Raw genomic sequence first — 16,937 nt, forward strand, 5'->3', positions numbered from 1 at the left:
CTATGGACATGCAGTCCCGTATCACAATGGGAGAGGGACCTGATTTCTTCCCTGTGCAATTAGGTGAGTGGAGTGTTGAGTGGAACAAAGTTATTGACTTTAGATGATGTTGCTAACATCAAGCAGTGAGTCCTGGAAACTCCTGGGAGCAGGTACCTAACTTTCCCCCTGGACACGTTCTCAACACTGACTACTTACCAACAGGATGACTGCATGTATACTACGCTCAAGGCATTGGGACTGAAGAGAAGGGTGCTTGGTAGCTCCATTAAATCCTCCCTCAGTATTACAAGAGAAGGGGTACAAGAATAAATTAGGTAAGCATCTAGTCCATTTACTTTCTTCTAAGAGGCCTAATGAAATGAAGCTCACTCCCTTTTACCAGATCTTACCAAACTTTCCACATTTTTACCACCCACTACTGATGTCAACTCAAGGGTGAAATTATGCAAAGAGAAAAAGAAATGGAGGGTAAAAAGGAAGGAAAGAAATAAAATATATGAGACAATATGAAATGTCAATGTGCAGATTTCCTAATATCCTCCATATTTGGGCTACCTCCTGGTGATTTTGAAGGTCAATCAATCTCTGTCTCAGGGGATCAAACTGAGAAATAGTAAAGAAATAAAATAGATCATTTCAGGAAATAGTAGCACCATGTGAAATGACATGAGAAAAAATACACCTAAGAGAAAATTAATCATTCAAAATTAACTTTTAAGAAATACTCAACACTGTGTTAAGAAGCTCCAACTGTGTTTTCTCTCATTTTTCCAAAACTGCTCTTAAAGCCCATAGCTGAATACAAAGGTACTAAGTACCTCCTTCTCATTCCCAGTTCAGTGGAACTCCCCACAATGGACATATTTCAGCAAAAACCCCCACTGGGAAGAGAGAGAAGGTTTAGGGCAAGGAGAAGCTATCTCTACCCCTCAGCATCTTAAGAGTTGCTTACAGTTTGTATAGCAAGATAGCACACGCTACAGGGCATGTTGTATTAGTGGTTACTTACCAAGGGGATATTTATTTTAGCTAAAAATATAAACCTAGTGATAAAAAGAAAATTATTTTATTTTTCATGCCACATCTAGGAGAGGTGAACACCTTTCCTGGGTTCAGAGGTTATATTCCTCCAGCTTCTTTGTTTAAAACAATGAAAGCCCAGTCTAGCTAGTTTAGGCAAGAAAAGAATTTAATAAAGGCCACACAATTTCCCACAACACCAGGAAACCAGGTTTAGAGGTGACCACGCCACAGATTTGCACTGTTGGAGACAAATCAGCCACCAAACTCCAGCTTGGGCTTCTAACAGTGGAACACTGGTCCTGCTGCCTCTAGAAATTGGACTGTATTTACCAAAAACAGATTCTTCTAGGTACTTCTTCCTTTTTTTTTTTTCAGCTGCATCGCACAGCATGTGAGATCTTTTTTTTCGTTTTTTTAAAATTTATTTTTGGCTACGCGTGGGCTTTCTCTAGTTGCGCTGAGCAGGGGCTAATCTTTGTTGTGGTGCGCAGGCTTCTCATTGCAGTGGTTTCTCTTGTGGAGCACGGGCTCCAGGCGCACAGGCTTCAGGAGTTGTGGCACGCAGGCTCTAGAGCGCAGGCTCAGTAGTTGTGGCACACGGGCTTAGTTGCTCTGCGGCATGTGGGATCTTCCCGGACCAGGGCTCGAACCCGTGTCCCCTGCATTGGCAGACAGATTCCTAACAACTGCGTCACCAGGGAAGCTCCCAGCATGTGGGATCTTAGTTCCCCCACCAGGGATCGAACTCATGCCCCCTGCATTGGAAGCATGGAGTCAACCACTGGATCTCCAGGGAAGTCCTAGGTACTTCTGATTAGAGTCTAGAGTGAGTGCATTTGACTGGCAAAGTTTCAGGTCACTAGATTGTGCCCTCACTGAAATATAAACTTGGAAAAGTGAGTTTCTGGCCTCTCCAATGGGAAAGTGCAGATATACAAAGGAGGGAATTCTCTCAAAGGGGAAGAGTATTCAAAGTCACAGTGAAGCCAGAGGGAATAACAATGTGCCCTCTAATGTGGAAACTGCATTTCCTAAATCCCTGCTTCTCAAGCTTCAGTGTGCAAACAGATCACCTGGAGATCCTGTTAAAATGCAAATTCTGATTCTGTGGGTCTGGGGTGGGACCTGAGAATCTGCATTCCTAATAAGTTCCCAGGTGAGACTGGTCCACAGACCATTTTAGTAGATGAATAGATGTTACTGCATAAAATCAGAATCTATTATACTTGACTATTCAAGAGTATTGAGCACAGTCTAATAATGGCAGCAATGATGATAACAATGAAAATATTAATAATGGTGGAAACTATTATTTACTGAATGCTTATCACATGTCATGTACTCTCTTTACTGCTTCACCTATACTTTGCATTTGGTCTCACATGTCTGTGAGACAGACATGTTATTACTTTTCAAATGAGGAAACTGAGTCTCAGAGAAATAAAATGACTTAGCTAAGGTCACAAGGCCAGTAGGAGGTAGGGCTGGGAATCAACCTAGGCATGTCTGATCCCAGACTCTGAGTGGCCAAGCTCTACTATCTCAGTGCCCAGCACTGCCTGCCATATCAATCCTCAGATGAGCACCCCTTTATGAAAACGAGGGAAATGATGGTATTAACTGAGCCTGAATTTTAATTTTGCCTCTCTTACCTTTCAGAATTTATGTTGCAGGTCTTCCTGCAGGAAGGTACAGGAAAGGATGTAGCTAAGAAAGCAAATTTAGTCTTGTTCCACCTTGTAAGAAGAGGCATATATTTCTTGTAGGATAAGGAAATATATAAAATAATGTATGCATGTATATGTATGTATACATATGCATATATATACAGACATAAAAGCATATGCTTACTTATACATATTTCTATCCCTTATATTAGAATACTGTTCTAGTATACCTAGTCTTTGAATGACACATATAAACAACTCCTCTATCTGCCCACACAAAGAAAACTAAATGCTCAAATAAACAAACAACAGCAACAAAAACCCACCCCACACAAATTGTAGTAGGTGTCTCTGGTGTGCTACCTCTTTCAAGATTAGAATCCAGAATGTCCCTGGAAGAACACTCCCACCTGACCCCAACACTCAGCTGTGGGGTCTACTTAGGAATGGTCTCCATACAGTTCCCAGGGTATGAGCTTGATGCTTCAAGGACTAATTTGGGGGTTAGTGGGGAGGCGGTGGCACAGGCTCTGTCCACTGCTAGGCATGAATCCCAGCAACACTTGGCAACCGCCTCGGAGACCAAGCAGGAATCAAGTATCTATAGGTGAAGCTAATACAGAGGAAGCGGAGATGAGACATGGTAAGAGAGAAACTATAGACATTGTTTGAACCCTGGATAAAAGCTCATTTGAAGATGTGTCCTTCGACTATAACGCAGTTAATTGTCTTTATACATTTATTTTAACTCAGATCTTGTTTCTGACAAGAGAAACCATTGTTTATTTGTGTCAACACAGACCAAATAACTAAAAGTAATATGCAACTTAATTTTTAAAACCTCACTGAACTCAATTTTACATGAGTAGGTTTCAAAAAGTATTCTATTAAATGCTTTAGACTACATCCATTTTTCTCTGAATGCATTGTTTTATAGAAAATATAATCAATTAGTAAAAATTAGAAAAAAAAGATAAAGAGATTAAAAAAAACCCAAAACTGAAAATCTAGAAATAGACCCAGTTATAAACAAAAATGAGATACATAAATAAATTCAGTGTACAATGGGAATTATTCAATAAGTGATGTTGGAACATTTGACTACCTATAAAAATAATGAAGTGAGGTTCCACCCTAAAATATATTCTGATTGTAGAGTTAAAGGTAAAAAAAGAAAGGAGACAGAAGGGGAGGAGAGGAAAAGAAAAACAAAATACAAAACAGAAGACAATAAAGGAAAATATATATTTGATTCAAGACAGGAATTCCTAAGCAAAATGCCAAAGGCAGAAGAGATGATAGCTAAGTAGACAGATAGATAGATAGGTAGGTAGAGGTTGAAAAAACAGCCTTCATAAAAATTAAGAAAATCCATACCTCAAAAAATCCCATCAACAAAATTATATAGAAATTAATGGTGGACTCCCCTGGTGGCACTGTGGTTAAGAATCCACCTGCCAATGCAGGGGACACAGGTTCGAGCCCTGGTCCGGGAAGATTCCATATGCTGCAGAGCAACTAGGCTCGTGCACCACAACTACTGAGCCTGAGCTCTAGAGTCCGTGCTCTGTAACAAGAGAAGCCACCGAAATGAGAAGCCCACACACTGCAACAAACAGTAGCCCCTGCTCACTGCAACTAGAGAAAAAGCCCGTGTGCAGCAATAAAGATCCAATGCAGCCAAAAAATTAATTAATTAATAAAAAAATTAATGGTAAAGTGGGAAAATGTATTTCCAATATACATGGATATGTATTTCCAATATATATGATAGACTATGAGTTAATATTTCTAATATATAAAGAACACATATGAATCTATTAGAAAAAGATAAAGATGTAGATTCTCAAAAGAAAACACATATATTACAAATGTGAAAAGCAAAAGTTGATTGCTTGCTACAATAAAACTTCTGGGAAAAAAAGCTGACTAATAAAAGGGGTTCTCCTACACTGTTGGTGGGAATGTAAGTTGGTACAGCCACTATGGAAAACAGTATGGAGGTTCCTCAGAAAACTAAAAATAGAATGACCATATGATCCAGCAATCCCACTTCTGGTAATATATCCAGACAAAACTATAATTCAAAAAGATACATGCACCCCTACATGCACAGCAGCACTATTCACAACAGCCAAAACATGGAAACAACCTAAATGTCCATCGACAGATGAATGGATAAAGAAGATGTGGTACATAAATACAATGGAATACTGCTCAGCCATAAAAAAGAACGAAATAATGCCATTCACAGCAACTAGAGATTATCATACTAAGTGAAGTAAGTCAGAAAGACAAATACCATACGATATCACTTACATGTAGAACCTAAAATATGGCACAAATGAACCTATCTACAAAACAGAAACAGACTCATAGACATAGAGAACAGATTTGTGGTTACTAAGGGGGAGGGGGGAGGAAAAGGGATGGACTGGGAGTTTGGGGTTGGTTGATGCAAACTATTACATTCAGAATGGATAAACAACAAGGTCCTAATGGATAGCACAGGGAACTATATTCAATATCCTGTGATAAAACATGATGGAAAACAATATAAAAAAAGAATGTATACATGTGTATAACTGAGTCACTTTGCTGTATAGCAGAGATTAGCACAACATTGTAAATCAACTATACTTCAAATAAACATGGGGGGTTCTTGCACAAAATCATAAAAGAAGCTGTGTGTATGTATGTATATTTAAGAAATATACACATAGAAACCCAACTCATGATGCAATAAAAATTTAAATTTATGACAAATGCTCCAAATTTACATAAAAATCTCAAAAATTAATGGAATTGAAACCACTGCGAGATAGTCAATAATTCTTCTAATAATGTATGTCCTCTTTACTCATGACTGTTTGCTAAGATTTGAGTTGAGCATTGTAATAGGGCTGACATGAAAATTAATAATTTTATCCACACATTGTTAACATTTGTTAACTTTGTGAGTTTAGTTCTAAACAGAAATAAGAACGGTTTTCCAATAGGGAAACAGATTTTTTTTGGCCGCACTGCGCATCTTGTGGGATCTTAGGTCCCTGACCAGGGATTGAACCTGGGGCCACAGCAGTGAAAGCACCAAGTCCTAACCACTGAACCGCCAGGGAACTGCCAGGAAATAGAATTTAAATGACATCAGTAAAACTAAACAAAATGGAACAATTTCTCTTTGTTTCTGTCTGACTAGTCATTTGTCAAATTATTTATTTAAAAAATATTATTCAAAGGTATACAGTATTTCTACAATGATTTGATAAAGACTTAAGGTTGCACAACATCCATTTTAAAAGTACCCGATGTTGCTTTTAGCTAGTTCTTTCAGAACCTTTCTTCTTTGCTTAGTCCTAAGTATGCTTTACATATTAAGTACTTAAGGTCCATTTGTACATATTCATTCACATACATTTGGATGTGCTGGATTCTAAATTTTTTTTAAAAAACCTATGTTTAAAATAAATTTATTCTAATATAAATAAATATGCAAATAAATAAATAAAACTTTTAGAGCACAGAGCCTAGTTTGGGCTCTACAGAACAAAGGTAAATTATAAGTTAACTTTATATATCTCTCATAAAAGAAAAGTATCAATCAGATTTTTATTTGTCCATTGATGTTTCCAGTCCAAATAGTATTTCTCTAAAGCTAATAATATCTTAGCAATATAATATCCTTCCACAGAACAATGGATCAAAACATCAGGATCATTCTTTAGGAAATTCCTATTACAGTCAGTTTGAGCCTCAATGTCTCATTTACTATACACATACTAGTGGACTAATATCCACAAGACAGATGCAAGGAAATCTTTCAACTTACTTTTGCAGGGGTAAATTATTAGAAGGATATGCAATACAAACAATAGTTTTACTAAGCTGTTTTGCTATACTGGACCACTTTATAAAATACATTTCTGAATTCTACCCTCAAATATAAATTAAGTGAGAATGTAGAAACTCTGTCAGGCTGTCTCCTATTTTACAAAAAAAAGGGAGGAGGGGGACAAATAAATAAACCAAATTCACAACTATTTAAGTGAAAAGGTACTACTTATACCCTATATGTATCAAGAGTTAGAGTCTTAATACAAAGACTTTCACAAGCCTAATAAAGATAATATTGTGTCTAATGATGTGAATATTGGCCAAAGACCATGTTGTGATTAAGTGATTGAATTACAACTAGAAAGGAAGGAAGGAAGAAGGAGAGACAGCCCAGGGAATGGGACAGAATATTTACAAATCGTATTTAATAGAAGACTTACAACCAGAATCTATAAAGAACTCTTATAACTCACCAATAAAACGGCAACATAACTAGAAAATGGGCAAAGGATCTGAATGGGTTTTTCTCAAAAGAAAGATAACAAGTGTTGGTGAGCATACGGTGAAATAGGAGTCTTTTAAAATTGTTGGTGAGATTGTAAAACAGTGAAGCTGCATTGGAACACCGTTTGGCAGCTCCTCAAACATAGAGTTACCATATGACCCAGTGATTCCACCCCTAGGTAGCTGCCCAAGTGAAATGAAAATATATGTCCACACAAAAACTTGTATATAAATGATATTAGCAGCATTATTTACCACAGCCAAAAAATGGAAACAACCTAAGTATCCATCAGCTGATAAAGGAAAAACAAAATGTGGTCTATTCATACAATGAAATAGAAAGGAAAATAACACTGATAGACGCTACCACACAGATTAACCTTAAAAAAATTATGCTAAGTACAAGAAGGCCATCACAAAAGGCCACAAAATAAGAGTCTATTTATATGAAATGTGCACAACAGGCAGATCCATAGAGACAGAAAGTAGATTAGTGGTTGACTGGGGCTGGGAGGAGAGAAAGAATTACTGCTAATGGGTATGGGGTTTCTTTCTGGGGTGATGAAAATATTTTGAAATTAGATACTAGTGATGGTTAATAATAGCCCAGATTAAATAAATACTGAATGTTAGAATTACAGAACATTTAGAATGTTAGAATTACAGACAGGGGCCTCATATAATTATTTCTTTCTCCTCTCAATCCATTCCAGTTAGGTCCATGTATTCCAGAAATGCAAGTTATCTGATTATTATAAATTTTGAGAGAAAAAATAAAATACTTCTTTGAGATATATTTGTTGCTTTTTAAAAAAACTTGTTTTAAACTGCCACACCAACTAAAATGAATAAAGTGCTAAATTGGTTCAAATAAATAATACTGAAAAAAACATCAGGTCCATTTTCAAAGTATGCCTAAACCAACATCATTTTGGCTTCAAAACAGTAACCAAGAGCATTAAAAAAAACTTTCAAAAATAACTTTACTTATAAAAATTCAGCTTAAGATCAGATACAAACCTTAAATACAGCCATGCAATATCAACAGCACAATCCTACAGCTGTCCTCTCAGCCCTGAGGTACATCGACTGGATAGATGGCCTTATTTCAGATGAATTTCCTTTACTGTATCACCTGGATGTATAGTATTTCATTATTTCTATCTTTCTGAGAATAATAAAGGCCCAAATTCTAGCAAATTGAGCCAGTGGTTTTAGGAGTGCTGACGGCGCAGAATTCTCTGATGTACGTGGATGAGGGACTCTGTCACCTCACGTGCCATACCTGGTATGCACTGTGCCGTGGCCTCAGTGGTTATGGTCGGAGCAACTGGGGGCTGCTGCTGACTGGAGCTCACTTCTGGCTCTGTGTTAACTGAGGGAGAAAGGGCCACCTCACAGGAGGAGACCTGGCTGGGCAGATGGGACAGGAACTCTTCAGAAGCAACTTGCTCATCCTGTCCAGGCAGCTGCAGGGCAGACAAAGGGATGCTGATCTGTTTGTTAGGATGGGATGTGCTCACCGGCATCTGTATGGCCACCTGCTGGCTGGTGCCATGGGCACTAGTGGGTCCTCTGTTTGGTGAAGCCAAAGATACCCTACCAGTCTTTTGGACGACTGGTCTAGACATCACAGAGGGGGATGCAGACATACCATGTGGGTCTAGCTCTGTGCTGATGGCAGATGTTACATGGGGAATCAGCTTAGCAGACCCTATACAGGAGGGACCAGCATGAGTCTGAGGCTTAGGTTTTGCCATCTGCGTCAATGAGAGGGCTGGTCCATCTACCCCTCCGGTCAGCTCTGCATTCGCCACAATATAATAATCTTCAGGAATTTCCTGTTTGATTTTCTTAATGATCACATCACTGCTGCATTCATCAATCATCTGAGCTTGGGAGCTTGAATGGAGAGAAGATGGGACTATTCCAGGCCTTTTTCGAGCAATGCTTTGAGGCCTTTGGGTTTGGGGTTCAAAGTCACTATCCTCATCTGTAACAGAAGATTCACAAACCATGTCAAACAGAGTGTTTTCATCTTCATACTCTTCAACAGCTTCATCCAGTTCAGAGGGCTCACTGCAATAAGAGAAGTCACAAGAGTCTCTGGTCCGATTACAGTCTAGCTTTGCTTTCACTGGTCTCCCAGGGTACCTTTCAACGGGGCTAGTTTGTGTCTCAGAGGGCACTCCAATTATACTGGGACTATCAGAGTTAAAACTTCTGTTATCCTGGAAACAGACCCTTTCTTGGGAGCCAGCTCTGCAAGTAGCTGTCAGTGGCCAGTGATAAGCATGGCCCGCACTACAGCCCCACATTGCTGTCAGATTCCCATGGGAACCTTCCGAAAGCAAATGTTTCAGGTTTGGAATGAGGCTGCAAATGGTCCCATGGCTGTGGGCCCAGCTGACCAATTTGGATAGATTCTCAGATGAGGTATGAAGGCAATCCTCCATGTTACAGGATCAGCAGTGTCTTTCCTAAAGGAAAATAATCAGAATAAGAAGCTATTATTACCCAAGATATTCCCATATCTCAATCACTTCAATTTCCTTAAACTATGATCATATGGCATTAAAAAAATGTACTTCAAAACTGTATCCAGTTAATATCACTGCATATAGGCAGAGACTGGAAGAGAATACAGGAAAAAAAGTAAAAACAATCGATGGTTTATGGCTATGGGACTTGAGAAACTTTTTGTTAATTTCCTTTATTGTTATAATGTCTACATAAGAAAAAAAAGTAAAAGAAAAAAAAAAGAAACAAGCAATAAAAAAGAGGTGAGCTTTTTCATAGTACATTTTACTTCCAAAGTCACACAGACAGAGGTTCAGTCAGCCCTGTAATAATAAAATGTGTGTATTATTTGTATTAACCAGGAGGATGAACTTCTAACTTCACCTTCTGCTACCATAAACTTCATTACTAGAGGCAGGGCCACCAAAGGCTTAGATCCATTCTAGGATGGATGTCACAGAAGGGAAATCTGCTGGGCACCAGAAAACAAATGACACTACTGGGAGTCCAAGAAGAGAATGAGGGGCTGTATCTGGGAAGTGGGGAAGAAAAGTTTTTAACAGAGATGGGAAAACAGTCTGGGAGGGGAGCCACTAGAGGCCCCTGCTGGGGTCAGGGGCACAGGCAGGCTGTAGACCAGAAGCAAGGATGGGTAGGCCGGGTGCCAGCACCCTAACCAAATCTTAGGAGCAGGCTCCCCACCTCCTTGCTGTCTGAAATTTCTGAGACATTGCCTTTATCTCACAATTTAGAGGTAAAAACATGCGTCTGGTGTATTTCACCATCTGAGGTTCCTAAACACCCAAGTTGGTATATAATCAACTACCACAGAGGAATGAATCATTCCTTATTGGGAAGAGGTCAAAAAGAATACTTGTTATGGGTCCTTGACTGGGTAAGAGTGAGGACAACATGATGAGCAAAAAGAGTAAAGAGGCACGTGGAGTCCACATGTGATTAGAAAGATTTAATAAGGCTCTGTCAAAAGGGACATCCTGGGAAGAACTAGGGAGGAAGGAACAAGGATCTTTTTTTTTTTTGAATTTTTGAATTTTATTATTTTTTTATACACCAGGTTGTTATTAATTATCCATTTTATACATATTAGTGTATACATGTCAATCCCAATCTCCCAGTTCATCACACCACCACCACTACCACCCCCCGCCACTTTCCCCCCTTGGTGTCCATACATTTGTTCTCTATATCTGTATCTCTATTTCTGCCCTGCAAACCAGTTCATCTGTACCATTCTTGTAGAGGAACAAAGATCTTGATGTGTGTTCCCTGGTCATCTGCAGCTGTGGGTGACAAAAGGTACCTCGCTGGAAGTGGGTTCTGCACTAAGGTGCCAAGGTCCAACTGCAATGCCATGTGACCATGCAAAAGGGCGCATAAGAGCCTCCATTCTCTGCCCTGCCTCCATGGTACACCAACAGTAGTGTTTGGTCAATTCAAACCCTTTAACATGTTTTGTAACATGTGTGATATGGCCTCTGTGATACGGCCACGGCTATAGTCAACATCCCGACCCTCATTTTCTGCTACTACTATGGCCTTTTCCCATATTTCCTGTCTCCTCTCTAAACAGTTTCTCACCCCCACTGGGCCTCTAAAAACTCATTCTTTGGCTTGATATGTAGCCTTCCTCTTTCTTCACCTGGAAAACCCCTTCAAGACTGACCACCTCCTGTTGATGTCTTTCTAGATACTCTTTCAGTCTCAGAGATTTTAGATTTTCTTCCTGTACTTCCATTATCTCAAGAAACTTGGCCTTTGCTGTACTGTTATCAATGGACATTCTTACCCATTTCCCAGACTTGACTGAGGATTACCTGAGGACTGGGACTATGATATAATTTTTCATTCATCAATGAGGACCTACTTAGGGATACAGAAGTTAATAAGATATGGTCCTGCTCTTGAGACCTTATAATCTATTGCTGGTGCTGAATAAATGAATGAAGAGTGAATGAATGAATTTATAAATGCTGGCAGCACCATCAACACTAACAAAGTAAACATATAAGACCCTCAAATAAGAAACAAGAAATTTCCTCCTAAGACTTTTATTGTAATCATTCAAGGGATTAGAGGCTTTTCTCCCCAGTGATGTAACCAAAACACGGCTGTCTTGTGTATGTAGCAGAGTAATACATGAACAACCAGATTTTATGAAGCAGCACAACAAATCAGAAGGACAGGGACTAGTGTGGGAGTCAAGAACTTCAAATTTTCATCCTGGAGCTCCTGTCTGTGGCCTCAGACAAGCCACTAATTATCTCTAAGCTTAAAATGACAGGACTATAATCTTTATGTTTTCTTCGTACTCTAGCAATTTAGGAACTTACTTCATTTATATTCCTTTCATATAACTTTAAAGTAGAAATGCAGAAAAACAGAAAGACTGGGTGGGGGGTGTTGATGTTTGTTTGTGTGTGTGTTGTCTGCGCCGCACGGCTTGCGGGATCTTAGTTCCCCAACCAGCGACCGAACCTGAGCCCTCGGCAGTGAAAGCACAGAGTCCTAACCACTGGTCCACCAAGGAATTCCCTGATGTTTGTTTTTTGAGCTTTCTTAACATATCTGTTTAGTTGGTATGGCAGAGACTGCTGTTTGCCTACCCAGTATCCACTGTCTCTTATTCATTACAGAGTCCCAATCTATTGGGGCAGCAATATGCTCACCTAAAACATATTTCCCAGCTTCCTTTGAAATGGGAAATCTTATGACACCATTCTGGCCAATAATATGTAAACGGAAGTCACTGGGTGGGGCTTCTGCAAAAGCTCTTTGAAGCACAGACTTGTCCCAGTTTTCGCCTTTTTCCCTTTGTCCTTCCCTTTCTTCCTGCCTGGAATAAGGATATGATGGCTGGGCCTGCAGAGGCCATCTTAGGAGCATGAAATAAGGACTTAAGGATGGGAGAGAATAGCCAGAGGAGCTTGCTGACATCATGGAGCCACTGCATCAGCTCTGAACTGCCTAAGATTCCTTGTTACTTAAGGGAAAGATAATCCCATGATCTTGCTTAAGCCACTGTTGTTGAACTATTTGATTACACACAGCTGAACTCAACTACTAACTGATACACAAAAAATAATACATTCACCTCTGGTTTTTGAAACCTCAGAGCAGAATCCTTCATTTTCTTTGCACTATACTCTAGGTTTCTCAGACTGGATTCCACAAATAAATCTTGGGAGGTCTATAATTTTATGGCATAATGTTTATAATTGTTTTCATTTTTATCATAATAAAAATACAGTTAATATAAGCATATTATGAATTATCTAAATCTTATATCTAAGTATCACCTTGTAATTTTAGTTTCCCTTTGCCTTTGTATCTATACTCATATTAGTGTCCACAATCAACTAAAGTAACATCACTCAACTTCCAATTTGTTGGGAAACTTTTTCATGCTGTACTCTTTCTAGCAGATATAAATACAAAACTACTCTTCGGCATTAATAATTTTCAAATGAAAAGTATTATGATTTGACAGCATGAAAATGGCATATGTAATGTGAAGCAAAATACCTCTTTAAATGTCGTAGGCTAACGAGAAAAGAAATAAATGATATATGCTCACAGAAAAAATCATATACATTATGGCACAATATTTGAATGAAGTCACTGTAACAGTTCAAACTGTAAAAAATGTGGCAGAATCAAAACACAAAATTGTATAAGCCTGAGGAAGTCAAAAGTACTTATTGTCCAGGTAAAAGCTACTATACAGTAGTAAAACAGTAACTTTGCTGAAGACCCGCAGCCAGAAAAAATTATAATTAAAATAAAAGACAAAGTGGATAAAACTTTGAATTTTGTTAAAAGCTTATCCACTTAATTCTATAATAATCACCAACCTCTAAGAATCAACAGGTAGTAATCATAAGTCACTTTTATTACATTATGGAACTTACTAGCAATCTCATGAAGAGGCTCTTAAACTTTTCTTGAGTACCATAAAATGAAAATATTTTTCCAGTATTACTATTAATATAATTCAACCAGGCAACCAATGTTAACTGGTAGCTTTGAGAGCATAATTAGCTAATATTTAAGGTACTTAAATGGATTGAGACTAAGCTGACAAGGAATAGCTATCAATATACTGCAATATATTCAAAGTTTAATACAAAACAGAACCAACCATAAGACAATCAAGGTACTTTCAAACTGCTGAGAATAAGTACAGCTAACCCTTGAACAATATGGGTTTGAACTGTGCAGATGTACTTAAACAGTGATATTTTTCAATAGTAAATAGTACACTACTACACAGTCAGTGGTTGGTTGAACCCTGGATACAGAGGGCCTACTATAAATTATACACAGATTAACTTGGAGTTGTTCAAGGATCAACTGTAGTTTCTAGGATCTACTAATTTCCTTCAGCAGTCTGATGATAAGCTCTATGCTGAAAAATAATGTTTCTTCTACATTTTCAAGAATAGAAAAATGACTTCAGATAGGATTTTCCCATATTTTCTATGAGCAATGATTGGATTAGACACTAAGCTTTACAGAATTATCATGGGATATGTCATTAAAAATTGGCCAAGGAGGCCTGCCTAGCAGAATGTAGGTTAAGTATGAGATTTGATTATCCTAAATCAGCAAACAAAGCTATAAAGTTATCATCACCACACTGTTAACTTAGGCAAGCAGATATTCTATCATTAGTATTTATATTGTTAAAGTCAAAATCAGAAACATTATAGAATCAGACTTTCTACCATTAAACCTAACATTAGGTTTCAGAACAACATAAAACTATTATTATATCTAACATTCACTGAACAATTACTGATTGCCAGGTACTACTCTAGGACTTGACATATCAATAATCCTAATTATATCAACAATCCTAATAAATTAGATAACTTATTATCCTCATTTTACTTGGACAAAGTAATGGTAGAGCCAAAATTTGAACTTCAGTCTTAACTCCAGAGTCCACACTGTTAATTAACATACTATACTGCCTCCAGCATTATAATAGTAGAAAGATACTGTCTCAAGTCTGGTTCTCTTATCATATTAATGTTGTTAATCTGAACTTATGGTGTTGTAATTTTACTTTAGTTGAATTTGTACGTCTGTTTTTTTTCTTTTTGCGGTATGCGAGCCTCTCACTGTTGTGGCCTCTCCTGTTGCGGAGCACAGGAGCCGGACACGCAGGCTCAGCAGCCATAGCTCACGGGCCCAGCCACTCCGTGGCACGTGGGATCTTCCCAGACCGGGGCACAAACCCGTGTCCCATGCATCGGCAGGCGGACTCTCAACCACTGCGCCACCAGGGAAGCCCAGTTTTGATTTACAGGTTTATTAGAAGTATAAGCATATATTTTACGTATAAACATATTTAAATAACATTGTGATGAAAATGACTTAAGCCAGCACTAGGTATAAAGAAGGTTCATGAAAATATTTTTCTTTCAAAAATTTGAGAAAAACTTTTTTTTTTAGAAAAAAAAAAGGTATAAAAATGTTATGTCGCTTTTCCAAAGCCTGACAATGAGCTACCAGTCAAACACCATGAATATCTTGTTGGCTTTCACCTGACTTTAGTTACAACAATTTGCCCCACAGTTCATATAGTCTCTCTCTTTATGAGGTTCTGAACCTTTTAAAGGATTTGGTGTTGCTGTTGTTTTAATACCACGAAATCTCAATTACTGAGGCATAACAAAATGACACAAGAAGAAACAGAAAATCTGAGTAGCCATTTATCTATAAAATAAATTGAATTAAAAAAAATCTTGGGCTTCCCTGGTGTTGAGAATCCGCCTGCCAATGCAGGGGACACGGGCTCGAGCCCTGGTCCAGGAAAATCCCACATGCCACGGAGCAACTAGGCCTGTGAGCCACAACTACTGAGCCTGTGCATCTGGAGCCTGTGCTCCGCAACAAGAGAGGCCACGATAGTGAGAGGCCCGCGCACCACAAGGAAGAGTGGCCCCCGCTCACCACAACTAGAGTAAGCCCTCGCACAGAAATGAAGACCCAACACAGCCAAAAATAAATATAAATAAATAATAATAAAAACAATCTTTTCCAAAAAAAAGATTTCACTGGTAAATTCTATCACTCATCAAGAAAGAAATAATACCAAAATTATGTAAATATTTTCAAAAACTAGGAGGAAGAACTACCCAACTTGTTTGAGGCTAGCATAACCCTTAATACCAAAACCAGACAAAGATATTACAATAAAGAATATTATAGATCAATATTCCTAATTTGATGCAAAATGCTTTAAAAACTTTAGCAAGCAGAATCCAACAATATATAAAATGGGTAATACATCATGACCAATCCCAAGAATGCAGACTTATCCCAGGAACGCAAGGTTGGCTGTTTATTCAAAAACTAATCATACTCCAATAAAAATTAATAAAAACAAAAACCAAAACCTAATCCATATAATTCAACATATTAACCACCCACTGGGGGGCATATGATCAATTTCAATAGATGCAGACAAAGTATTTGACAAAATTTTAAATCTATTTATGATAAAAACTCTTAGCAAACTAATAATAGTAGGAACTTCCTCAAACTGATAAAGTACATCTACAAAAAGTCTACAGCCAACATCATACTTAATATAAAAGACTGAATTGTTTCCTCCCAAGATCAGGAATAAGGCAAGAATGTGCTCACTTGCATCATTTTTATTCAACATTGTACTAGATGACACAGCTACTGAAATAATACAATAAATGAAAAGGAAGAAAAATTAGAACAGAAGAAGTAAAACTTGTCTATTTGTAGATGATAGGGTTGTTTATGTAGAAAATTCCAGAGAATTCACAAAACAACAGCTAGAACTCATAAATAAATTTAGCAAAGTAATAGGATACAAGATTAATATTTTAAAAATCATATACCAGCCTCAAAATATTAGAAAATTAAAGTTTAAAAAATTATATTCATAGTAGTGCCAAATGTATTAAATACTTAGGAACAAATCCAAGACTTCTATACTGAAAACTACAAAACACTGCTGAGAGAAATTAAACATGACCTAAATAAACAGAGATATATACCTTATTTGTAGACTGGGAAGATTCAATATTGTTAGGTTGGTATTATTCCCAAATTGATCTACATATTCAATGCAATTCCAATCAAAATTCTAGCAGGCTTTTTTAGTAAAAATTGATAAGTCGATTCTAAAGTTTATATGGAAATATAAAGAACTTATAGAATAACTAAAGCAAAATTCTAAAGTAAGAATAAAGTAGGAGGACTCACTCTACCTGATTTTAAGACTTACAATAATTTCCAGCTACAGTAATCAAGATCGTGGGGTACTGACAAAAGAATAGACACATATATCAATGGAACAGAGGAAGTAGCCAAAAATAGACC

The 16,937-nt window shown here is 37.8% G+C and overlaps 1 protein-coding gene across 1 annotated transcript in view; it reads right to left on the bottom strand.

Annotated features, from left to right (window-relative positions):
- Positions 1-16,937, bottom strand: part of KIAA1958 (KIAA1958 ortholog) — a 170,532-nt gene that overhangs the window by 70,782 nt on the left and 82,813 nt on the right. The window contains exon 2 of the mRNA XM_060154602.1: positions 8,317-9,511. Within this exon, the coding sequence (XP_060010585.1) occupies positions 8,317-9,487 (1,171 nt within the window). The 5' untranslated portion in view covers positions 9,488-9,511. The remainder of the gene's footprint in view (positions 1-8,316; positions 9,512-16,937) is intronic.

The sequence above is a fragment of the Lagenorhynchus albirostris genome, chromosome 7 (assembly GCF_949774975.1).
Source record: "Lagenorhynchus albirostris chromosome 7, mLagAlb1.1, whole genome shotgun sequence".
Classification (NCBI taxonomy): domain Eukaryota; kingdom Metazoa; phylum Chordata; class Mammalia; order Artiodactyla; family Delphinidae; genus Lagenorhynchus; species Lagenorhynchus albirostris.